The sequence below is a fragment of the Geotrypetes seraphini genome, chromosome 2 (genome assembly GCF_902459505.1).
Source record: "Geotrypetes seraphini chromosome 2, aGeoSer1.1, whole genome shotgun sequence".
Lineage (NCBI taxonomy): Eukaryota > Metazoa > Chordata > Amphibia > Gymnophiona > Dermophiidae > Geotrypetes > Geotrypetes seraphini.
The window spans coordinates 303396528-303423729 of NC_047085.1; the positions used below are offsets into that span (position 1 = coordinate 303396528).

Consider the following 27202-nt stretch of genomic DNA (forward strand, 5'->3'; position numbering starts at 1 on the left):
GAGTGCAGGTGTGGAGATAGATTCTATGACTTTTTTCAGCTGCGTGTCCCTCTCCACAACTACTACATTTTCATGTCTTTCAGAAACTCAGTCATCTTCTTTTGGAAGATTTCAGGAGCTGCTGTAATCCCAAAAAAGCAATCTTCCAAAACAATACCTTCCTATGCTCACCCCCAAAGTGCCAGCATCTCTCCCTTTCTCTTCTCTCCCTTTGCCCCTCCCAAGGGTCCTACAAGTGTTCCTCTCTCCTCTTCTGACTCCCCTATCAGGACCAGCACCTCTCCTTCTTTCTTTCTCTGCAGGTCCTGGCACCCCTTTCCTTTCTTGTCCTACCACCTCTCCCCCCCCCCCCCCCCCACACACACACAAGTTTAGCATCTCTTGCCCTCTCTTCCTCATCCCCTCTTTGGATCTCTCTCCCCTCACAATGCAGCACCTCTCTCCCTCCTTGCCCCTCCCCCCATGATGCAGCACCTCTCTCCCTCTTTGTCCTCCCTCTTCCCCCGCAATCCAGTACCTCTCTTCTCTGAAGTTCTTTACCAGCACCATCAGCAAATCTTAGAAAGCTGCTTCAGCCAATCCCAGGGGCCTTCTTTCAGGCCATAACACCCCCCCCCCCCCCCCCCGCAAAAAAACAGGAAGTTGCTTTAGACGGGACTGAAGAAAGACCTCCAGGACTGGTTGAAGCAGCATGCTAATTGCTGATAGTTCTGGCAAAGAACTTCAGAGAAGAGAATACTGGATGGTGGGGAGAGGACAAAGAAGGTAGAGAAGTGCTGCACTGAGACAGACAGTGCGGAAAAATGGCCAAAGCCGCAGGAGGGGAGAACAGAGCAGGACAGGATGGTGCAACGCCAGTGTGCGAGATCGGGCCCCTTAAATGTGTGAGCTGGAGAAGGGGCCCGGTTGTGCATGTCATATGCCACACGTGTGTGTGACTTGGTATGCCTGTTAGCGTCCGCTGAATTCGAAAAAGTCCATGGGAACTGAATGGGCTTCTTCGCATTCAGCGTGCCGCTAATCAGTAGTTCTGCTTTCTAAAAGGAGCCCTAAGTATGCTGAGAATATAAAACAGGAGAAAAAATACCCTGTAGTAGTTGCAAATGAAGTCTCATGGTGCTGTATCTCAGCTTTGATTAGAAGTACGAAGAAAAGGGAAAAAATTTGGAACTGGGAAAAGCTCCCAGAATGATATCATTTTTGCTTGCAGTTTTTTTTCTTTGGAAGTTATTTCCTTCCAGAACGTACACACAAAAAAAGGAAAGAAAGAAATCGTTGAGCAAAAGAACTATGCAAGGAAACAGACTTGCAGTACTTTTCTAATCATTTCTCCTACCTTTGCCTGAAACTGCAATGTGGCACTCATGCTGAAGGTAACAGGCCTGTAACTGCCAGCTCTCTTATGTCCTGATAATACTGGTATAACTGCCTGCTACCAATTAAAGTCCATCTGTGTTAGCTAACACTCCGTCATATTTTTTCTGTTAAATATCAAATCTGTAAGTCCCAGAATGCAGTGAAAGATGGCTTAGTAAAACCAAGACTGGATCAGCTTCTCAACGGGTGGCCTAAACCGCATATCTCCTGGCAGCTTGATTCCAGCTGGTCATTAACACAATAAATGTAAACATAGATTTAACTTTCCTGCCCCATAAATGCTCTTAAAATGTTCTTCTTTTTTACAGGATGGCCAGTTTGGAAGATTGAAAAGACGTACCTGGATGTTTCCTTCTGGTCTTGTCTTTAAATCAGAGCCTGAATTTTCCTCTACAAGCTTGAAAAAGATGGCGACACACAGGATGCAGAAGTATCCCTAATCTAAGTTCTCTTTAGTGCCAAGCAATACTTAATCAGCCAGGGGTGGTCAGCTGAAACTGCGTCTTCTAATCCCTGTCTTCCAGGACTTTTGCATGCTGTGTTCCTGATGTCTCACAGCACAGTACAGAGGGACAAATTCAGGGATTGTAAAGTATACCCATAACTACAGTCTTTCCACTAAAAGGTGCAACGTGAGCGACACTTACCCAAGAGGAATTTAATAGCCAAGGAACACAAAATGGGCCCTGCAGTTTCAAAGAATTTTGAAGGCCAAAAGGCTGTCCACAACGCTTGAAACAGCTCTCTGCAGTTCCTGGATTATTTGCCATCTGTTTTTGGGTATTAAATCCAATCTCTTTGCTATACTGACAGGTGATCCTACAGTGCTCTACATAAACTGGACAGCAATGGAAATCTAGTCAGCTTACCTACAAATTTTTAATTCAAAACAGGTAGGGATAAGAATTTTTCATTTGGAATTGACAATTTGTCTTCTGTCTTGGTGGAGATGAGTTTGGGAAAGCTGCCTGTGATTAAGAGCCTGGTGGCTAGCTCTCATAACAAACGGCGCATGAGGCCTGAGCTTACGCTGGACATGATCGGCCCACCCATGGGCGACTTTCGCCACACCATGCATGTGGGCCGCGGGGGTGATGTGTTTGGGGACACTTCTTTCCTCAGCAACCATGGTGGGACACCAGAGTCAGGCAAGGACAATTTCTTTCTCCGAACCCTAAGGCAGGTGAGGAAGTCACCTTTACGCAGCCAACAAAGAAGAGAGGAGGCACCACCCCCACCTGTCTCGCCCATCATCAAGAACGCCATCTCCCTGCCGCAGCTTAACAAGCCAGCGAAAGAGACAAATGAAAAGTTCACATTCAAAAGCAATCCTGCTAGCCCATCCTCAGAGGCACACCAACATTATGGTAAGAGGTGAGGAAAGGGGTTGCTGTGTTGGAATCATCTGAGGAAAAGTATCTCAGCCCATGTCCTCTAACTCTGCAAATATTAGGCTAGATTCACTAAGGGCACAGATCCGATCCAATCCATGTCCGGGGGGCTGATTCACAAATGAGGACGATCGGAATCACGCCCCCAACCAACTTCTGGGATCGCTCTCCAGCGATCCCAGCGCATGTGCAGACCAGTAGAGAAGCACAAAATCTATTTTTTTTTTTTTTTTTTTTTTTTAACTTTTTCGCGAGCCCGTGGTTTTAACCTGCTTTAAACCTGCGAGTTAAAACCACAGGCTCGCAGTGCAGGGAAGGGCAGGAGAGTCGGGGCAGCAGGAGAGATTTGGGGCGAGAGCAGGGCGGCCAGAGCAGCAGAGCATGGCGGCCAGAGCAGCATATCGGGGCAGACAGGTGCAGGAGATTGGGGCTGACAGGAGCAGGAGATCGGAGCAGAGAGGAGCAGGAGATCGGGGCAGAGAGGAGCAGGAGATCGGGGCAGAGTGCAGGGTTTTTACACAAGCGAGTCACTTGTTTTTTAGGATGAGCCAGCCCAGTCGGTGTGCCTGCTTTTTGTTAGTGAATCGCGACCCTTCCTACTTTGCATGCCATTTCCCCTCATTTGCATGCACAGATCGGAATCGGGTCAGAGATGATCAGTCACGAGGTTAGTGAATCGGATTGGAGAGAAATCAGATCACAAAGGGGTCGCAAACCGATCGGTACACGATAGGTTTGCTTAGTGAATCTAGCCCATAGTTCTCACACTATTACTACACTATAAGCCCTCTAAATTATACTTGCTACCTGGCCCAGATCAAGCTTAAGAGGCTGGTATACATTCTGGTTTTGCCTCCACTGCATTTATGGCCTTAGAGTCATGTTTTTCCTGGAGAAATTTGAATAAAAAGGCAATGGATGGAACTAGGGAAAATTATAGCTGGATTTGTCTACAAGGTTGACTTGGATCAGGTGACAAGCCTACTTCTACTGCATAATTAGATACTGGCTACACTTCCTGGAGTATTGTGAAAAGAAACAGGGAACAAACAAACTATGAGGCGCATTTTCAATGGGATGTCTAAGTCTGAGTTTGAACATTTTGGGAAAGATGTCCAGAAATCCAGTAGAGAAAATGTCCATTTTCCAAAAGCAAGACATCTGTTCTTTGAAAATTACCTATCTAGACATCTATCTTTTTTGGCCATTTTCGAATACAAAGACATCCAAATGAAAAATGCACAAAAACAAGCAGTCAATGCTCTTAGCAAACTGGCCACAGAAAGCTGAGCAGATGGGCACTTTAGGGGATACTGCAGTGAGCATCACAATAAAAAGTCCCAGATACACGTCACTGCTTATATTGTATGGTGAGCCCTCCAAAATCCACCCAAAACATTATACCTACCTGAACAGTAACTCTTATGCCTGCAGGTATCATCTTTATGTAGGTATATTAGGTTTTAGGTGGGTTTTGGAGGGCTCACCATATAATATAAGCAGGTTATAGTGATGTGTACCTGGGATTTTTTTAATATAATGTTCACTGCAGTATTTAGAGTGCCTTCTGCTCTGCTCAGCTGTATGTGTGGCCATCCGAAGCTGTATTGCAGGCTAGAATGTACGGGGGGGAATCGGAGGTGTTTCACTCCTCTCCAAGCTTCACTGGCTCCCAGTTTACTCCAGAGTCCTCTATAAATGTGCCTGCATAGCCTTCAAGATTCTACACGGCGTCCTTCCTCCTGTTATCCCACTCTTCTGGAATTCCTCAAACCCGCTCTCGACTAGATCCTCCCAAAAACTGAAACTATCTTTCCCTTCTATAAAAGGTATATCCCGCGCAGGAAAACTTGGAACATCCCTCCCCTTTAGAACCACAGAACTCTGGAACAACCTTTCATCCCCGCTCAGAAATTCTAGCTCCTTCCAATCCTTCCGCAAACACTTGAAAACTTGGCTCTTTTCAAAAACCTAATCACCTCCCGTGCTCTAGTATCTTGTCCCCCTCTATCTCCTCAGTCCCTCTCCTATATCCCTTCCTTGTAGTTCCTTTCCTCTCAACCTCTGTAAACCGTGCCGAGCTCTGCGCACGCGGAGATGGTGCGGTATACAAACCTAAGGTTTAGTTTAGTTTAGTTTAGTTTGGGTGGTGGGAGGGGATCGGTGACCACTAGGGGAGTAAGGAGAGTCATGCCTTAATCCCTCCAGTGGCCATCTAGTCAGTTTGGGCACCTTTTTGACCCTTATTCGTTTTTAAATCAGGTCTAGCCCCAAACATCTAAATGGTGCCCTAGATTTTTCCCCATCCCCATGGAAACTCATTTTCCCATCCCGTCCCGGTGAGTTCTTTTCCTGTCCCTGCCCCATTCCTGCAAGCTCTGTCTTCACCTACACAAGCCTCAAACACTTTAAAATCATACGCGTTCGTGTAAGGCAGAGCTTACAGGAATGGGGCAGGGACAGGGACAAAACTCATGGGGATGGGGAAATTGAATTCCTGCGGGGATGGGGAAAAATTTGTCCCCGTATCATTCTCTACCCTGGATGTTTTGTTAAAAGTTTAATTATTACATTACATTAGTGACTTCTATTCCGCCTGTACCTTGCAGTTCAAAGCGGATTACATAAGAAGATGGCTGGACATTTCCAGGAGATTACAAAATGGGTTGGATGCATACTAGAGGCTTTGAGGGGTAGTTGGGAAAGAGTAAGAAGGGAGGGAGACATCGGAGAGGTTGCGGGGAAGGGAGGGAGAGCTCTAAAGATAAAGAGTTAAGAGGACTCTAAAGATTTTTTGAATAGCAGAGTTTTGAGATCTTTTCGAAATGATTTAAAGTCTCTTGTTGCTGTCAGCAGGTTGGAGATAGTGGGGTCAAGTTTCGCTGCCTGCGTGCTAGGAGGACGTCATACATCTTCTTGCGCTGAGTTCCCTTGAGTGGTGGGTAGGAGAATGGGGTCTGGGTTCTCCGTAGTCTGGATGTGAGGTTTTGGATTAGGCGGTTGTTTAGGTAGATAGGTGCAGTTCCGTTTATTGCTTTGAATAGTAGACAGTAGAATTTAAATTGAACTCGGGCTCTTATTGGTAGCCAGTGGGAGTCTAGGTAGGCATTGGTGATATGGTCAAATTTTCCGAGTGAGTAGATCAGTCTGAGGGCAGTGTTTTGAATGGTCTGTAGTTGTTTTATCAGGTTTGTGGGGCATGGTAGGTAGAGGATATTGCAGTAGTCCAATAGTCCCAAGACAAGGGATTGGACTATTATCCTGTAATGCTCTTTGTCGAAGAATTTTCTTATTTTTCTTAGGTTGCTCATGGTGAAAAATGCTTTTTTGGTAGTTATGTTGATTTGATCCTGCATTGTGCAGCATCTATCGATACTCCAAGGATTTTTAAAGAAGATTGTACGGGGTATTTGGTGACATTTAATTCTAATTCTGTTATGGATGGGGTTTTGTCTTTTTCAAGAAGTAGAAATTTTGTTTTGTCCGAGTTTAGCTTTAGTTTGTGGTCTAACATCCATTTTTCTACTGTTTCCAGTGTTGTTTTCAGGTTGCCTGTTGAGGTGGGGTCTTGGGTGTCGAAGGGGAGGAGTATGGCTATGTCATCTGCGTAGCTGAATGATGTAACGTTTAGAGTGTCTAGAGTGGTACCGAGGGAGGATATGAAGAGGTTGAAGAGCATGGGTGACAATGGTGAGCCCTGTGGTACTCCACAGGGGTTAGACCAGGGGTCTGATTTTAGATCATTTGATTTTACTCTGTATGATCTTGTTTTGAGGAATCCTTGGAACCAGTTGTATACTCCACCTGAGATCCCTATAGCGTCTAGTATTTGAAGTATTATGGTGTGATCTACCAGGTCAAATGCAGCAGAGAGATCAAGTTGGATTATCAACATCCTTCTTCCTTTGCTAAGATGCTGTCTAGCTGTATCTAGTAGAGTTGCTAGTAGTGTCTCTGTACTATGGTTGGTTCTGAATCCTGACTGAGAGGGGTGAAGTAAGTTATGGTCTTCAAGGTAGTTGGTGAGGTATTGTGCGACTAGACTTTCTATCAGTTTAATGTACAGTTTAATGTATCAGTTTAATTATCCCTGCAGAACATCCAAATCCTAAGCCCACCCAAATCATGCCTCTAATGCGCCCCCTTAAAATATAGACGCACTGGAGACAAAATAGCCAGAACGACATCTAGAAAGTCAGTTTTGAAAATGGCCACTTAAATGTTTTGACTAGTAAGTGGTCCAAATGTCAGTTTATGCTGTCTTTTGGACCTCTTATCTTTTTTGAAAATGGTCCCTATGTAATCTAGAATCAACCCCTACAAGGTCAAACATTTTTTAAATGAAACATCAGCATGTTTGTTGACCTCAGCAGTATTCCTTCATTTCTCAGATAATATTATCACCCCCCATGCTACCTTCACACACTCAATAGTGCTCTACATTTCCTCCACACACAGCCTTCCCCTCTACTTCCCCACCAGATCCATTAATACAGCATCATTGTGTGCTGTCTGCCTGGTCATTTTGAAATATGAAGACAAAGACTGGGCAAGTGTAACTGGAAGCTACACCCAAACCCGAAATAAATGCATCAAAACAGTAAAGGGTGTAACTGGAGATCTTTAAAAAGTTTTTGAAAACGCAATTATTTGTTGATGTGTTCATGTGAAAAGCCTTTTTTTGACAGTTAGTTTTATTGGAGTTGTGATATTTTTGAAGACCAGGGGATTTAATATTTTGTATTGATGATATTATGTGAATAAGCAGGTTTTAGTCCACAATGTGGGTAGCAGTAGCTTTTGATAGATATAAGAAGTACTGTCTTTTAAAAGTTTTGTATGTTGACCGTAAATTGCTTAGTTTTGTAAGCAGTATATACATTTTTAAAATAAATATCCCAGGAGTTAGAGTAGAACCTCTGTTAGCTCCTACCGCTGAAGCATTGTTGGGGGCCATAATGGTTCTGGAGAAAGCTGAGTTCTTTGTAAGGTGTGATACGGCAAGTGCAAAAATGAACCAAAGATCTGGTCATTTCATTGTAGGGAGCACACTGTAAAATAATAAATACCGATTTCATGGGTCAAAGATGAACATTCAACTCCCCCTTCATCCCTGAAAACAAATATGAAATACAGGATTTTGTATATTGTATCTATAAACAGAGAAATGAGAGCTACAAAGAAAAGACCCACATCAGTTACATAGCAGAGAATTCATGATTTCATATTATCCAAATGGTTCATAGACATAATCGCGGAAGACAAAGGCGCGCGCCGACAACTGAGCGCAAGACGGAGGCGCACGCCGAAGAAAATTACTGTTTTTAGGGGCTCCGATGGGGGTTTTGTTGGGGAGCCACCCCACTTTACTTAATACAGATTGCGGCGGCGTTGTGGGGGGTTTGGGGAGTTGTAACCCCCCACATTTTGCTGAAAACTTATCTTTTTCCTGAAAAACAGGGAAAAAGTGAAGTTTTCAGTAAAATGTGGGGGGTTACAACCCCCCAAAACCCCCACAACGCGGCGCGATCTGTATTAAGTAAAGTGGGGGGTTCCCCCCCATGCCTCCCCGTTGGAGCCCCTAAAAACAGTAATTTTCTTCGGTGTGCGCCTCCACGCTGCGCTCAATTGTCTGCGCACGCCTTTGTCCCGGCGCGCTTTTGACCTGACACCTATCTAAATTGCAGGAAAATTGCATATAAGTCAATATTCTCTGCTTAGTTTTCTTATCAATCTACCAAATGGTAGAATCTGTTGCCTAGGACAATTAGGATCCAAAACACTATGGGGCTCATAATCAAAACTTAAATACGCCTAAACACTCGCCCAAGTGCCAATAATCAAACCGAATTTCTGGACGTATCCAGAAACTTTTTAGGCCTCTGAATGCTGCTGTGCGCCCAGAGCTGAAAGAAGCATATCTGAAAGAGTGGTTAGGGCGGTATTTGGGTGAGATGTGGGCCGACCTAGACGTAATCGCCCTGCAGGGATAATCGAATATTTCATGAGACTTCCTGGACTAAACATATACTTTGTGACTTAGATGATGTAAAAACAAGTATAAGTGGCAAAAAGATATCCAAAGTGACCAGATAACCACTGCAGAGACAACATAAAGACCCACACACACTCCGCTAGTGATCACTGACCCCCTCACACTACCACAAATATCAGAATAAAAAAGTACATACCTGTCTCTGGAACATCAGCACCTGCTATAGGAAACCCTAGTAGAGATTCATACAGGTGTCTTAAGTAGCCTGGGTGGGGGGGTGCGCTAGTGAACCATAGAGAGGAAGACCTGGCCCTTAAGCCACTCTAACCACTATATTCATGGTGGAAAATGTGAACTCACCCAAAAAACACCAAAGCCCTACTCTACTGCCATATAGGTGCCACCTGCAGCCAAAAGGGCTAGTGGGGTTATAGACAGGTGGGTATAGGGTATTTTGGGGGGGGACTCATCATAACCTATAAGGGAGTTCTGGTGAGATGTTTATGTGGCACCCTTTTTGTGAAGATCACAGCAGTGCCCTGTAAGGTGCCCCACTGCTCTGTTGCCATGTCTGGGTGGCCAGTCCATCACAATGCTGGCCCCTCCCACGTCCAAACGGTCTTGTTCTGGGCATTTGGGACTTGGATGAATTTTTGTTCAAAAATGTGGTATAAAGATAGATGTACTGGCGGTCTGGACGATCAATGGCCTGGATGTCCTGATAGACAATTTAAAAAAATAAAAATAAAAATATTCTAAACGTATTTTTCGAAAATGAACATTTTCCCCCTGCAACTTTGGACGTCTAGCTCCATACATCCAAATCGGACTTAGACATATCTTTTGACTATGCCCCTCTATATCTTGTTTCAAAAGCAACTAAAACCTTTTTTGTTTAAAAATTTTATGTTAAATGAATAGTTGATTAAATGTACAAATCTCTGTTTGTTAAAGAATTAGAAGATGATTTCTTGCAGTTTCCTGGGTGCATTGAAGACCTTTTTATTTTTTGACAATAATTGAAAGCCACATTAAACTCAAGAAGCCGAATGTAGGATATAAGTATCACAGTAAAGTAATAATTACAAGCAAGTTAAAAAAAAAAATTTGGTACATAATTTTAACAATTTAAAAAGTCACATAATAGAAAAGCAAATTTGAAAATAAGGGATTGATTTCAAATAGCACTTATCCGGGTAGGAGAGGCTCTTATTTGAATAAGTTAAGAACATAAGCATTACCTCTGCCGGGTCAGACCAGGGGTCCATCGTACCCAGCAGTCCGCTCCCGCGGCGACCCCCCAGGTCCATGACCTAAATCGTGATCCTTTACCTAAATCGTGTATTCCCTATTCATTTAGTGTCCTGTATAGTTACCCTCTATCTGTATCCTTCAATCCCCTTCACCTTCAGGAAGTCATCCAATCCCTTTTTGAAACCCAATATTGTACTCTATCCTATCACCTCTTCTGGGAGCGCATTCCATCCAGGTATCCACCACCCTCTGAGTGAAGAAGAACTTCCTAGCATTCGTTTTGAATCTGTCTCCTTTCAGTTTTTCTGAATGCCCTCTTGTTTTTGTTGTCCCCGCTAGTCTGAAGAATCTGTCCCTCTCCACCTTCTCTATGCCTTTCATGATTTTATAAGTCTCTATCATGTCGCCTCTAAGTCTCCGCTTTTCCAGGGTAAAGAGCCCCAGCTTCTCCAGCCTTTCAGCATACGAAAGGTTTTCCATGCCCTTTATCATCCTAGTCGCTCTTCTCTGGACCCTCTCGAGTATTGCCATATCCTTCTTATGGTATAGCGACCAGTATTGGACGCAGTACTCCAGATGCGGGTGCACCATCGCTCGATAGGATAACTTCCTTCGTTCTGGTAGTGATACCCTTTTTGATAATGCCCAACATTCTGTTCGCCTCCTTTGAGGCCGCTGCACATTGCGCCGCCGGCTTCATTGTTTTATCCACCAATACCCCGAAGTCTTTTTCTAGGTTGCCTTCCCCCAGTACCCTCCCTCCCATCGTATAGCTGCTCACCGAGGCTCTCCACATATTTTCAACAGCATTACCTAGATAAAGCTGATGAAATATTCACTGAGCACCCTGGCACAATCCACATTGTCTTGGGTCCAGAGGCAATGCTGGAAGTTATCTGAGTATTGCCAGTATGCAGATAACTATCCAGATAACAGCAGTCCTAACTTATCCAGATATCACCAGTATTTGGAAAATGGCAGTTCCAGGTAACATTCAGCACAGCTGTTTTATGCAAAATGTAACCCCTCCCTCTTTGATTATCAATTCTCACTCTCTTCACCTTCTGTAGTCAGGTTACCTTACAAGTCAAAGTGAGAATGTTTTTAAAAAGAGGGAAAAGTTAGCATAAAATATAAAATTTACCCTAAATAAAAGATACTGGGTGAACAATAAATGAAAACTTTTAAACAAATACTGGTTTTAAAAGTTTTTGTTAGTTTATTTTTACAAATCTAACAAAATGTATATATCTATATAACTTTAGAATAAGATTCCATATAAAATCTTTCTCAAAGAATTTAGTTCTTTGAAATAATTTTTTCCTCACAGGGTCCAGGTGTAAACTCCTTTTTTCTCACAGGGTTCAGGTGTTGTTTTTTTCTGCAGAGCAGTTGGGTACCAGCACTTCTTCTTCCTCTCTGGAGATTCAGCTTCAATAAATGGAGTACCTACTCCCTAACTAAAAAAAACCCCAAAGGAAGCAAAACCCTATGACACCCTGAAATTCATATTTGTTTCTTTACTTTTGACTAGCTACCCAGAGAAAAAAATGGATAATTAAAATTTCCCTAAACTTTTTCCCACCCAAGATGTATCTTTTTTTTTTTTTTTGTAATTCTTTATTCATTTTTATAACTTATATCAAGTGCATCAAAAGGTATCAACCATTTTAACTTAAATATATCACTTGAAATTCTACAGTTCTTCATATTAAATAGAATTATCCCTTTCCCTCCCATCCTTTCAACATCTCATAACGCTTATACCATATAATAAAATCCCCCCTCCCCCCACCCCATTCTTAAATTTATACAAATCAGGGAAAATAATACTTATTCATTACAATAATTTGTTAATGGCCCCCACACATCTTGAAAGTTATTAAAATTTCCTTTCTGAATAGCTAATGTCCTTTCCATTTTATAAATATGACACACTGAATTCCACTAAAAAACTGTAGTTCAATCTATTCCAATTTTTCCAACTGCATGTTATTTGTTGTATGGCAACTCCTGTTAAAATAAGTAAGAGTTTATTATTTTGGGAAGATATTTGGCTCTTAGCCCTCATAGACATTTCAAATAGTACTGTATCATACGATAATGCCACATGATTTTCTAATAAACTATTAATTTGGCCCCAAATTGATTTCCAAAAATCCATAATAAATGGACAATAGAATCTAAAATCCCTGCTTCAAGATGACAATGCCAACAATATATCTTAATCTATAGGCTTATTTCCAAGGTTATAAATCAAATGGTTATCTAAACCAAAATATTTTACTGACAGAATTTACTCCATTTCACAACTGGTTTTTATAAATAACCAGAACTCATCAATAAATGTTTCCTCAGCACTACTTCTTACAACGTCGAAAAAATACTTTCTATCCTGTTTTCTTAATGTTAACCAGGACAAAATTAATTTAACTGTTACTACATTCCATTAAATACAAGAGCTCTGCGCCTCAACACAAAAGTGACAGAAAATCACTGTATGACATAACCAAACACAGCCCTTGCCACAAAAATAGGCCAGACTTGAACTTAATTAACATTAGCCAAAAATCCACTATAAAATATTTTTAAAAAAATATTTTTCTATTCTCAGGCAACCACGACCAACCTGTCTTCCAGACCGATAACCACCCAACTGTTCTCCCTGGCAGTGTTAGAATTCTCCCCAGCACTACTGACTTCTACATGAGGTCATCAGACCTGTTGCAGACATCAGCAGTCTAGAATTCCAACAATCGGTCATGCAAACACAGCATTATCTTTGCTGGAGAACAACAAAAAAACTTTTAACTTTAAAATATTAGAGGAAAAAAACCTTTGTCAGGTCTCTCCTGCCCTAGGTCAACTATAACATATTTATTTTGTAACCCATAATTACATTAAGTCTCAGTGACATCAGCACTTGAAGTCAACATGGATTATGGTGGTTATATATCGGAGGAAAGGTTTTGCCTTCTATCATTATTGCTTCTTTTCTAGGGTTTTAATCCCTCCAGAACCCTACGGTGCTGAAAGCCAGAAAAGCACTCCCCTACCATATTTATTTAAGTAAAAAGAGGACAAATGGCTCCAGTTGTAATCAGGCAAATGTGTTGTTCTGACCCAACACAGTCCATGTTTCAGCAAAATTATGCCTTCATCAGGGGTCCTGATTGCTGATCACAAATAACAATAAACAAGTGGACATATAGAGTTCACCCTCATCTGTGAATGCCATTCTCTGTGCCTCCAAAGATGCCATCTGCTGCTGGTTCAGCAATTGCTGATTCTCCAAGTACAGTGATTTCTGATGGAACTCCTCAGTTTTTCTGGGCAGTCTGCTGATTTCAGTTCAGTCCTCCCTTTCGTTCTTGGCTTCTTCCCCAGCTTCCTTCAACTGCTTCCTCTGCAGCTTCTCATAACTTCTCTTCAACCAGATCAGCCCCTTTACTCTTGCTTCTGCAATCCTCCCTGCAGTGCCTCTATCTTTCAATCATACTTCACCACCACCAATCCTGCAGCTCTCTTTCTTTGTAACCGTCTCCCTCAGACACAACATATCTCTCTCTCTCCCCTCCCCCCCACCCCCTTTAGTACCTTAAGATGCTTGAAGGCCTGGGAGTTTCACAGGACAAAGGGATACAAGAGGCATTTGGGGTGACATGGGCTCACTTTCCAAGTTCTTACCCTGCCGATTCTGGTTCTTTTACTCCCTGCTCCCTCTTGTTCAATAAACCTGTCTCGGCTGCTGGTTCCAACTTCCAATAGCATGGGGAAAATCAGCCAGTATTAATTTTGATGGAACCTCAAAGGGTCACTTTTGGTTTTCAGTGGTGTATTAGACCCTGGTTGGCTACAGTTGCTTATTGGTAGGAGTTCCCAGCTCCTGAAAGGCCATCTGGCAGTTGAAATGCTGTAACAGCATTAGTTGTTTTTCTCAGTGGTGGGCATTTTGTACAGCTTAAAATGCCCACCACTGGACATTTTTTACAGCGATGATGTGTTTTGCTTTTAGAATTTTTTCTTTTATTTTTCTATTAATTTAGATTTAACAAATCACTTCAATATAATCATGATAAAGAAATCTCAGCAAAATAACACAGTTAACAATCAAAATGAAGAAAATAGAATGCTTTTAGAAAATTTTAATATTTGGGCTGCAATCACTGAGGCTATTTCTTAGATCTTACTCATCCCAGAAGTGCATCTTCCTCTGGTGTTGGTGCTGTGAATGATCCATAGAGTTGAGGCCTACACCTCATGAATTTTGAACATGCTTCTCTTATTTCCTTGTGGTTTTAAGAAAACAAATGTCAGCCCATTTATGTTCAGCTTGGTCCTGCCTGGCTATTATCATATGGCTCCAGAAAAAGGAGACTTAAAGAAATGTCCAAATGAGTATAAACACCAAATAATGAGAACAAAACTGTATTAAATGGATGTTTTGAAAGCAGTGGAAGTAAATCCCAGATGTCTCAATCCGTCCTCCTTTTTCTGGAGCCATCTGGTAATCCTACTCCTGGCCACAGTAGTACTGTTAAAACTCTCAAAGTATGACTCCCTCCTACAAAAAAGTTCAGCTTCTCATGCTGATCTCTTCAGAAAAACATACTGTCAAGATGGTGGCCATATTTAAAATATCCTAAATATCACTAAATCAACAAAAAATGGGGATGGGGAGGGGGTAAAAGGGGCACTCAGGAAGGTTAAGGCTACAGTGGAAAAACTAAATTATTTTTCTTCTTGCTTTGGTTGTTAGTAAAGAAGATGTTGGAGTGCCAAATAGTCTGATGGTAGTCATTTTAAGCAACAATAGCAAATCACAGTGAACTTGGAAAATGTAATCGAGCAAATTGATAAATTATATACAGCCTAGAGTTCTGAAAGAACTCAGAAGTAAAACTGCAAACCTATTAATAGCAATCTGAATATGTAACCTATGATTTAACTTAGCTGTGGCACTCAAAGATTGGAGGTTGGTCAATGAAATACCAAGTTTTAAAATGTCCCCCCCCCCCCTCCATTTTGAGCTTGGGCCCATTCCAGAACTTCAGTACCCCTTTATCTTTGCTAGTGGGGATTCTGAAGCCCTTCCAGTCAAATAAATACAAACCTCCCCTATTCCTCACTCTGCTTCATTAAGGCAAAAGTCAGCAGCTGAAGGCACACTACAATCAACTTCTGCAGCTTGGTAAAAGGGCCCCTAATGATTTAGATATTTACTTCATTTTCATTATTCTAAATTCTACTGTGAAACCTAATGACTAACCCTATTGAATGAACCATGTTGTCTGCTACTGATTGCAATGTGGTATGAGCGTATGTTTATGTTTTGTGCTTGTCTGTATGCATGTTTTGTATATTAATTGTGTGTATATGTATTGTATTTGGGTATTTTCTGTGTGTATATAATATGCAAATTGTTCTATGTATTTGTGTTATGTAGAGTTACCAGACGCCGGATTTACCCGGACATGTCCTCTTTTCAGAGGACTGTCCAGATATCTGGACAGCTTTTCAAAACCTGGCACTTTATTGGGGTTTTGAAAAGCTGGTAAGATCGGGGCCGAGTCACACACATGCGCAGATGCATTCCAGACTCAGCCCGAAGAGACAAGGTTTGCGTGGGGCTGGAATTGGGAGGCAGAACGGGGCCAGGCCGTATGTCCTCCTTTACCAGATACAAAATCTGGTAACCCTAGTGTTATGTATACGTATTTCATTTCATTTATTTATTTATGACTTGGCTATCTTAAAACAAGTAAGCAATTTACCCCCCAAAAATAAGGGTTGATATTCAACTTCGTTTAAGTGGACAGAAGAGGCTCATGCCTGCTTAAACCATGCTGAGCTGGCCGGCCATCGATATACAGCAGCACTTAACTAGGCAGTACTGAGGTGATCTTAGTAGTTGCTACAGAAGGCCCCAAGCCTGCCTCAAGCTTAAAAAGGCATAGCCTGCACATAGGCTTTGGGCCACTCCCCCCTCCCCCCACCAAATGTCTAATACGAGCCCTGGGTCCTGGGATAGAGTTACGGTGGTCCCAGAAGTTATGTGAGCACCAATAATATTTTTGCCAATGCCCACATATTTCATACTTAAACTGGACAATTTAAATGCAGATAAAGCAGTCCTATCTTTGTTCAGTTAGGTATGCAGCTATAGCACTGAATATTGGCTATACCCACACAACTTCTGGGTATTGCAACAGTCCCAAAAATTTGGTGCCGGTGACACGACAAGGCCCAGCATTGAATATCCAGGTCTATTTTCACTGGTGGCGGTCAGTGCTTCAAAAACTGCTGACTTCCGCTGGCTGAATATTGAGCCAATAAATAACAATGTGTGTCTGTGTGAGTCACATAATGTCCTAACTATGGGAATCTTGATAGAAAGGAGCAAAAATGAGAAGAGCCCCTCTGCCTTAAGAATTTTATCCCATTACGTAAAGACCCTAATACATGCCACGGATAATCTTCAGAAGTCTGACTGACTGAATCTTTTGTTTCATCAGCAAGTTGTTCAATCAAAAGCATCCATTTTATCATCTGCGCTCCCGACAGCTGCGATCATTTCTTCCTGGCAGAGAATCTTAAAATATTTTAGAGAAGCACACAGTGGAGCTAAGAAAGGAGAGGATTTTTGATGCCATTTGAGTGAGCTGGACACCCTGCGTGTGATGCTTCAAACACCACAGTTTTAGTTAGATTTTAGGACTGATTTCATTTCCCTAGATATCACATCAAAAATTATCCTTTAAGAATCTTAACTGAACATGAAATGAAATTAAAATTAGTTTCTTAAGAGACACATAAGTTCGGAAATGTTGTACACCATATTACACTCACAAAAATATGTTTCTAGATATAAAATGGACTTCTGTACTTTCCACTGCTAAGAAAAACAAGTTTTTCCATGGTAGGAGGTAGATCAAGAAAGTATCTGCATATGTGTAAATGTTCCCCCCCCCTCTCTCTCTCTACATGTGATATATTGGACATCCCAGAACCCTACCCATGTTGGGTCCAAATTCCATGTAAATGAGAGTCATTTTTTAAGGATTACAATTTTGTATAATTTTTTAATATAGATTCCTGCACCTTGTACATTCCATTCTGCAGTCTTTTCCTTGTTTTTTGGTGTCCTGCCTATGTGGGAACATAAAGTTGCATCAGTGTAGTTGAGACATGGCAGAGAGAAGACTTCCAGGGCTGGCTAGTTGTGGTCTGCTTTCATCCTTGACACTGAAGGCAGTGAACAAGATTGGAGGACTGCAGGGGGGAGGGTGGGGGAAGAAAAGGAAGGGAATAGAGATAAGGTGTCAATCCATGCTGGGGGAGAAAAAAGAGGAGGAAGATGAAGAGATGCCAAACCTCAGGGACAGAGCAGTTGGAAAATGCCAGAGAGTGATTGAGGCATCCTGTTCTCCTCCTTTCTACCCAAACTACATGCCTGGTGAAACTGGGGTAGCAAGCCATTTTTTAGTGGCACATGCCACCCTGAGCCCCATAGCGACACCTATGCAAACTGGACAACAACAAGACCACAGTTCTCTCTTTCTCCCTCTACAGTCAGTCTCCCTCCCTCTTCTCCTCCTTTAATTCTCTCTTCACACCACCCAATCACATACTGTAATTCTCCTTCCCAGAGGCAAATACTCCCAGCTATCCCCCTCCCTTCCAGGCAAATACCTCTAGCTTCCTCTGTTCTTTTTCCCCCCCCCTCTCATTTTGCAGTATAAGTACACACGAACACACCTCTAATTTTCTATACCTCACCTCACCCATCCTTGTACCAGTCGTACAGAAAGAGGATAAAGTAAATTACTATGTCCTCCTCTGCTACCTGCTTCAAATTGCTGGTTGAAACTATTCATCTCGGTGTAAGCCAGTTTTTCTTACATGTGTTACTTGGTGTCAACTAGTCTATATGCAAAAAGATGATTGGGACTTTATGGTTCTTGTCTAATTGTTCCTTCAGATGAGTTTGGCATGCCTTTCATTGGGCTAAACAACCCAACACATGTTAAGGGACATTTACAACAACACCAATTTATTTTTTCTATAGCGCTACCAGGCGCACTCACCATTGTACATTGTACATGCAAGAGACAGTACCTGCTCAGAAGAGTTTACAGTCTAATTATGGCAGACACACAGAGTGGGCTAAAAGGTGGGTAGCCCTAGTCCCGTTTCTGCTGATCAAAACATCTCTTCCTTCTAGGTCTCCTATGTCATTATCCAGAGAAATGATATTATTCATGCTTCGGCAAATTGTAGGGAGGCACAAGAGCTACGCACTTCTGATTAAAACACTTCTTTCTGAAGTCCATTATGGATTCATATTTCTTATACACTTTGCATTTGTCAGTACCATGTTTGCACAGGGTTCCAAGTACAGACAGTTAAATATATATCAATTTACAATTGTGATCCAGCCTGGATTAAGGCAAAGCAAAAAAGGCAACTGCCTAGGGCAGCAGCTCTCAACCCAGTCCTCAGAGCACACCCAGCCAGTTGAGTTTTCAGGATATCTACAGTGAATATGCATTACAGATCTGCATGCAAACCTATCATGCATATTTCTTACGGATATTTTGAAAACTGGACTTGTTGGGTGTGCCCTGAGGACCGAGACCCATTGGCCTAAGGTACAAAATAAGAGGAGCTTGTGCTGCTTCAAAGAGCATCACTATGGTATTACAGCCTTCCTCATCTTTTCTTCTGATATGCTAATATTTGAGATCTCTGAAAACCCCTCTCCCACTCCTTCCATCCCCACTATCTAGGATCTACTGTCCAGTGTTGCCTATTGGTGCCAAAATCTTAAATCTGGTCCTGATTGTGAATGAAACATTCAAATCAATTTGGAAAAAAATCAAGGCGAGAATGTTGGTTTTGCTGACTAAGAGGAGCTTTCTGAAACTAAATACCGGTGCCTTCTCAGAAAGTAAACAGAAATCAATATGAAAAGGAGGTCCTAAATGATTTTGATTGTTTTATATAATTCAGTTGCCAATTTAAGCAATGTCTTTATACAGCAATGTGTGATCTGGGTCTTTCTTATGTTTCAGGCTTGGAGTCTGGATTCTGTACCATCCCCCGTCTCTCCCGCACAGAGAAAACTCTAGAGAACTCCCCTACCCTGGGGGTAAAGTCAAAGGTGGATGACCAACTGTTCGATTCGTTGCAGTCCTTCAAGCTGGACTTTGGGCCTTCATTGCTAAGCGAATTCTTGGAGGTTATCAGCTTCCCAGAAGAAGGTGTCAATGACAACACAAAGCTTGCTGCCACACAATGCTGCAATGGGGAACAGGAGGTACCAACCATCGATAGTAGAAATGCATCACCACATCACCGCTATCATGAGAGCCATTTTGATGTCTCCCCAAGATCAAAATTCAATCACATCCCCTGGGAAAAGGATGAAACTGCTGAGCCTTTGCCAACAGCACCTCACAGAGTGCAGGTTACTCTGAATGGATGCCACCCATCAGCCTTGGAGTGTAAGGGACCACTGGAGAGCCCCAGTGAAGAAAAAAAGATAAATCTTAGCAAAGGATCTCCTTGTTCTAGAAGTATAAATGTGATTCAGGGGCATGAGAGTGTAAGCTTTGGACAGAAGCCAGGAGCCATGATTCCCACCCAGAAGCCCATCTATGACAGCGGAGAAATGTGCAAGGCCAACTTTGGCAATAGGCCTCAGGTTTTAGCACATGAGTCCAGCAAGATGGGGTCTGCTATTGCCTCTACAAGGCAAGATAGTGAGGAGGAAGATACTTGCAGCAGTGAAGAAGAAAAAGAGGAGGAGGAAGAGGAAGAGAAAGAAGAAGAAGAAGTGGGAGGACAAGAGGAGAGCCCCAGATCCAAAGAGTCATCCCTAAGAGAAAGGAGTCAGTATGCCACCCTCCAGAATGACTCATTTGCATATGCAGATGAGGATGATGAAATCAAAGTATGACATCATAAGAAACAGTACCATCTTTCATAAGGGGTCAGTAACCTTATAAGCAGCAGCCTTTAGGAATGGACTTTAATTTTGGTGCCTTCTTCCATCCCCAAACCAGACTGCCATGAAGGAACTTAATCTGTTGAATAGTTCAGTATGGTTTGACAGAAACTATCCAAAGTGGCACCCATGGTCTGCCAATTATAAGTACATTTCAATCCCTGGTCCTTCCCAGTGGCCAAAGTCTTATATATGGGAAACAACTGAAAACAAAAAGACATTGTAAAAAAAGAGAGAACAAGAGAATTGACTGAGCAATTAAAACATACTAAAAAATAATAAGGAAGACATACACATATCCTTAATGGGGAACACCCTTAACACTATCCCTACTCCCAGTGGCTGCACACACTCATAATCACCTCTTGCATTGTTCTGAAATAGTCCAACTCTCCATCTCTTTCCTTTTTGCCAAATTCCCAAAGCATTATGGGATCATCTGTAGGCAATGTTTCATAATCTTCAACATGAGAAACAAATATATTTTATATATACCTGGTGAGGATTTGGTGGGATATAAGACCACATATAACATAACATATACATTTCTGAGAAATACAAATAGCATACTCCAAAACCTGAACAAGTTATTACACCCTAGATATTGCCAAAAGATTGCTATTATGATTCATATACAGGGCAGGTGATATATTCGAAGTATTAAAGCAACAGTAATGTCCACATATACATTGTTAGAGAGGTATAATGAACCTATTACAGAGCTTGTCCTAGACCAGACTCTACAGTTTGGCTATTAAACAGGTACTCTCAGTCCCAGAGCAAGGGATAAAAGTAATGGCAAGCGAGTGCTTTGGACCTACTCCAGAATAAGACTGGACTTATGACTTGAATACGATGTGAATCTGTTTAACCTGCACACTAAGTCAGATTTTGCAATGATTAGAGTTGTTGATTCTTGTTGGAACAGTTCTTATTGCCCCTCTTTGGTCCAAAGGAAGCTGCAGCTCTATGCAACCAGTACTGATGGCCACCAGTAAGAACCTGTTTGTCCCACTCCTTCCCTCTGCCTTCTTCTGCAGTATGGGAGCATAGTGAGCGTGCCCATGCTGTCTTATCATGCTACTGTCCAGTTGTCAGAAACAGAGAACATGGAAGGGAGGCAGCTGAAAAGAGGGATATAATGGGGAAAAATATAAAATATGGGACATGGGGGGTAGGAATCTGAAGTTGGACCTGAGGGTATTGAAACTGTAAGAAAGGCGATGAAAGGGGTAAGGAAGAAACTGGAGGTGGGAGGCAACCTGTAACGAGGGAGAAAAGAATTCTGAAGACAGAGAGAGGAAATTTAGAAGGACCTGGAGCTTATAGGAAGAGAGGAACCTGAAAGAGGAAAGAGCAGTGGCAAGACAAAAATTAAAGTGAGATGGGAAAGAGGGGAATCTGAAAGAAGGAATATAGGAACAGGAACAAGGAAACTAGAAGGCAGGACTGTTACAAGGGTGGGCAAGCAGGACAACTGCCCTGGGCACCAAGCTGGGGGGCACCATGCTGCCCTGTGGGGTCAGTCTGTGAGCTCATAAGCTCACAAGAGAAGTGGGGTATCAAAAACAGCCCTTGCTTTGGGAGCCGTTTATCTAATGACTGTTCTGCTAGAGACATCAGGAAAGAGTTAACCTAAAAGAAGAGTGATAAAGGGAGACACACCAACCTGTGAAGGGGGAGATGGAGAGGAGAGAGAGCACCTGAGACAGCCTCAGTCTGCTTTGTCCCCAGAAATCAGATTTCCAGAGGTTTGCAGGCTTATAGTTGCATCTCCTGGTTCCTATGTAACCTGTTCCTCCACTGTGCCCAGATCAGGCCCTGCTGTGGCTCTGATTCCTATGTGTGAGAGATAGCTTTTCATATTTCGTGAGTCTTCTCATTTGCAGGAATACTGTTCTCTATGCAGAGCTGCCTGAAAGGAAGTTGTATTGTTATTATTCTTGTTGTCTGTGCGCACTGTAAATTGCCTGGGGAGTTTATCTGAGCAAACATTTCATAAATTGACATAAGAAATAAATAATTAATTGCATCCCTTATTGAACAACTTGGGTCTGAGCTAGATATTGATCAACATCAGAACATACGAGTATGCCCAATCACCTTCCCATCTTGAACTGAAGTATCAAAAATATGGATGAGGAGGAGTCCATAAAACGTTAAACTACAAAAAGACAATCAGTGTATCCCAAGGTGGGACAGTCAATCATATTCTAGAATAGCTAATTACTATTATTTCTATAGTGGTGTCAATGTATACTGGACAAGAGCAATGCCAATCAAAAGTCTGTGATGCAATCCTGTCAAGTGTTACATCAGGGCTTCCCAAACTGTGGGTTGTGACTCCAAAAAGGGTGGAGCACACCACATTTCGGGTCACAGCCCAAACCAGAAGTACATAGGCATGTCATTTTGACTAGCCTTGGTGGAGTCATCAGCATCTGTGCGGCTGCAAACATGGGGTCAAAACATTTGGTAAGCTCTGGTGTATAGTCTTATCATGAATCACAGAGGAGGTTAAGGGGGCAGTTCTGTAAAGTGGTGCCTACACAAAGGCATGTTCGGTGCCATTTGTATAGGGTTACCCTGTGGCTCCAGAAAAGCCATCCGGGTTTTACTTCCATATGTAGCCTTACATTTATAGAATGGTTTTAAGGTAAGCCTATTTCAAAGTCACTTTGGCACACCGAATCTTATGTACAATAGCTTACACCAGGTCAGTGGTAGGTGTAAGTTGCTACACCTAAGTTTGGCCTTACATTGCACACAACTGATAGTATTGTTTTTCTTTGGCAGAATGCCCATGACACATCCAGACACAGCCAGCTCAAGAGATTACGGTGCTCTGGCCTGTGCCCCCAAGGTCCATGCCCCACTCCTTGCCAGTTCCCTCTTGCTTCATTAGCCAACTGCCGCAAGGAGGGAGGGCCAGCATCAGTGTCTAACAGTAGTGTCAGAGGAGGGAGCAGTGCTACACTTCCATCCTCTGATCCTGACACTAGCCCTCCCCCCTTGCAGCAGCTGGCCTATGAAGCTGCATCCTGCCTGGAGGAGGAGCAGGGATGTGCTCAAGCTGCACGGCAGCTTAACTTATGGGCTGGTGACATCACAGCCCTTGGTGTTTGGCTCCATTTAGCGCCGGCGATCTAGGCCAAAGTCTTATCTGGTCCATAGGTTAAGCCAGCCCTGCTCCCAGAAATGTGCCCCTTCAGGGTTACACGCTGAGAGACCTAGGCAGTGTTTCTGCAGGTAAATGACAAGTAGTTACGGCATTTTCGTGTGTATGTGCTGCTAACCTATAAAATTGTGCACACAATTAGTGCCTAGAATAACTGCTCCTTATAGGCCTGCCTCTTAAGTGGCTTGTTCAGGGTTGTACTGTGAGTGCTGGTTTGCAGCTCTGTATTTTGACCATTATCCTGTCAGCCCCAAAGTGCCATAAATATCTGAGCAGGCAGCATGCTGAGCCAGGCGGCTAGAATACTGCACATTAAGCAGAGAAGCAAGGTTTTATTCAATGGAGGCCAATTTATTTCTGTAAACAGAGTTTGTCTGGGTCTTCAAGCCTTTTAGAATGACCCGTGGTCTGTTTGTGGAAGGAGAAAGCCAGGAAAAGGAGGTAAGATGAGAAAACAGGCCTGCGGAGCATCTCAACAAAACTGCAGGGAGCAATGGTTCCCCTCTAGCAAGCAGCGCCGACTGCTCCCTGACCTCCGCCTTCTAGAGCAACTCACTTCCACTGGCTTTTCTCAGCATTCCAGAGGGCTTGGCTGACAGACAGCCCAGTTTGCGACAAATTGTGTGTGTGTGTGGGGGGGGAGAGAAGGACTGCAGGAAATGCCTGGGGTGGAAGATCATAAAAGACAATGTCCACCATTAAGTGGTGAAGTCATGGCAGTTCCAGGCTTCACTCCTAACCGTAAAAGGGATTTCAGGTTTTGGACAAAGGTCTGGACACAGGAGACCGGGGAGTACTGACAAGAAAAGAGTATTGAAGGTGGGGTATTCAGTGCCCCCAGTGTCACTCAGAATAAATCTATTTACATCAGGGGTGTCCAACCTGCGGCCCCGTGAAGTATTTTGTGCGGCCCCGGTCGAGGGCGATGCAGTGTTTTCCTCTGCTGCTCCCGAGTGTTTACCATCTTGCCGGCTCCCTCCTCTGTCTTGCTGCAGCGTTTGTGCGGCCCCAGAAACATTTTTTTCGGCCAATGCGGCCCAGGGAAGCCAAAAGGTTGGACACCCCTGATTTACATGCTGGAATGTGTCCCAAATGAAATAGATTTCAATGCTTTTCATTTTGTTATAAAAAATGCAGGGCAATTGCAAGAGTATTGAATGCCCTGGACTAGGATTACCAGTCGTCCAGATTTACCCAGACATGGCCTCTATTTAGGACATGTCTGGACGGCTTTTCAAAATCCGGTACATTGTCCGGATTTTGAAAAGCTTCCAGCTCGGGACCGCATCGGGAGAGCATCTGCACATACATGGATGCAACACGGTGACATCACCCGCATGCGTGCTTGCGTATGATGTCATCACATCATACCTGAGCATGTGCAGATGCCTCCCGTTGTAGCTCCGAGCACGAGAACAGGTTGAGGGGGCGGGGCTTGGGGGCAAGACGGGTGGAACGGAGCATGACTTGGGTGGAATGGGGCAGGGCTGGGTAGAACTGGGTAGGCCTTTGGGTGGGGTCATTGGTGTGGCATCCATCATCTTCTCTTCCCTCCTCCGATGGTCTGGCATCTCTCTCCTCTCCTTCCCTCTCCCACATCCCCATGGTCGGGCATTTCACTCTCTCATCTCCCTTCCTCCCACTTCCATCAGCATCTGCCCCCTTTCTCTCCCTCCAACCCAATTCCATCCAGGATCCTTCCACCTTATATCTCTCTCCCCTTTCCTTGCACCCCAATTCCATCAGCATTTGCCCCCTTTCTTTCCCTTCAACCCAATTCCATCCAGTACCTTTCCCCTTATATCTCTCCCCTTCCCCTGCACACCAATTCCATCAGCCCTTTCTCTCCTTCCACCACCCTTCCATACCACCCTGCCCCCTTTCTCTTCATCCACCACCCTTCCATACCATCCTTCTCACAACCTTTTCATACCACCCTGCCACCCTCCCTCCACCACCCTTCCATGTTCCTTTCTCCCTCCCCCTCCAAACATTGCAGCTGCCGGCTCTGCCCGCTGATGGCAACAGGTTACCCCCCCAGCAACGCCCCTCACCGCAGCAACGGCAACAGGTCCCCCCCGCAGCAATGGCAACGGGCCCACCCCCCGCAGCAATGGCAATGCCCCCCCCCTGCAGCAACAGCAACAGCAACGTAGCCGAATCTGTTACAGGAAAGTCCCGTGATGACTGCTTCTGCCGGTCCATCCCCCTCCAACGTCACTTCTTCCAGAGCAAGTAAGTGACGTCGGAGGGGGATGGACCGGCAGAAGCAGTCATCACGGGACCTTCCAGTAGCAGATCCGGCCGTGTTGCTGTTGCTGTGGGCGGGAGGGCAGTCCATTGCCGTTGCTGCGGGGAGGGGCGTTGCCATTGCTGCGGGGGAGGGGGGGCCCGTTGCCATTGCCAGGGGGGGGCCGTTGCTGTTTATAAAAATAGCAAGGTGAGTTGTCCTCCTTCAGTGGGCCCCCCTCACAGTTTCAGGCCCTAGGCACGTGCATACTAGGCCTATTGATTAATCCGGCCCTCTTTGGAATATTTAGGCTTGGTGTCAGGATTATTACAAATCCTCAGCAATTAGTGAATTATTACTGACAGAATATAAATCCTAAGTGCTATAAAGTTACTTCTCATTATTACATCAAGAGGGCATGGCTGAAGCATGATTACGTGAACTGTCTATTAGTCCTACCTTTCGCCTTACTGTAATATCACTGTTCTCTCAAAGCTGAGTGGGAGTCCTCCAACTGCATTGCTGCCAGTGGGCCTGCTGCTTCCATATTGTATTTTCAGCCTCTAGAGACGGGCAGGTTCTCTCCTGCAGAACTTACCTGGCCCTCATTTTTGAAAATGTGATCGTGAAAAAGTACCATCCACAGGCAGGACTGTAAGTGGAGGACTCCTGATCAATTTAGAGGGAACAATGTGTAACATATTACTGTGGGATTAGCTAGGCCCTAGCTGCTAGGATTACCAGATTTGTAGAAGTAGGGTTACCAGATTTTACGTATGTAAAATCCATACCATAGACCTGCCCCCAGGCCCGCTGAGTTCTACCCATCCCTGCTGCTAGTAGGCGGTAAGAGGCAAGCGGAATTCCTTGACCGTGTCGATATTTATATATCCACTCGTTTATCACTGAAGCAGTTTCCTGACTCCCCCCCCAAAAAAATCTGCCACTGATTCTTCTTGTTTTGGACATTTTCTTATCGGTTGGGCAATTGGTTGCACCCTTGACTGTAGCTTGACCTGCTGTCAGTGTTCACAGTCTGTTTATGCCACTGTTGCGCCCTTTGACATGGGTTACATAGTAACATAGTAACATAGTAACATAGTAGATGACGGAAGATAAAGACCCGAATGGTCCATCCAGTCTGCCCAACCTGATTCAATTTAAATTTTTTTTTTTTTTTTTTCTTCTTAGCTATTTCTGGGCGAGAATCCAAAGCTTTTCCCGGTACTGTGCTTGGGTTCCAATTGCCGAAATCTCTGTTAAGACTTACTCCAGCCCATCTACACCCTCCCAGCCATTGAAGCCCTCCCCTGCCCATCCTCCTCCAAACGGCCATGCACAGACACAGACCGTACAAGTCTGCCCAGTAACTGGCCTAGTTCAATCTTTAATATTATTTTCTGATTCTAAATCTTCTGTGTTCATCCCACGCTTCTTTGAACTCAGTCACAGTTTTACTCTCCACCACCTCTCTCGGGAGCGCATTCCAGGCATCCACCACCCTCTCCGTAAAGTAGAATTTCCTAACATTGCCCCTGAATCTACCACCCCTCAACCTCAAATTATGTCCTCTGGTTTTACCATTTTCCTTTCTCTGGAAAAGATTTTGTTCTACGTTAATACCCTTTAAGTATTTGAACGTCTGAATCATCCCCTGTCTCTCCTTTCCTCTAGGGTATACATATTCAGGGCTTCCAGTCTCTCCTCATACGTCTTCTGGCGCAAGCCTCCTATCATTTTCGTCGCCCTCCTCTGGACCGCCTCAAGT

General features: G+C 43.6%; 1 protein-coding gene across 2 annotated transcripts in view; it reads left to right on the forward strand.

Moving 5' to 3' along the window:
* CDC42EP1 (CDC42 effector protein 1) overlaps positions 1 to 22070 on the forward strand; it is a 71917-nt gene extending 49847 nt beyond the window's left edge. For both annotated transcript variants that reach the window (XM_033929904.1, XM_033929906.1), the window contains exons 2-3: positions 1686 to 2744; positions 19092 to 22070. In XM_033929904.1, coding sequence (XP_033785795.1) covers positions 2327 to 2744; positions 19092 to 19978 — 1305 coding nt within the window. In that variant the 5' untranslated portion in view covers positions 1686 to 2326 and the 3' untranslated portion in view covers positions 19979 to 22070. The remainder of the gene's footprint in view (positions 1 to 1685; positions 2745 to 19091) is intronic.
* The last annotated feature ends 5132 nt before the right edge of the window (positions 22071 to 27202 follow it).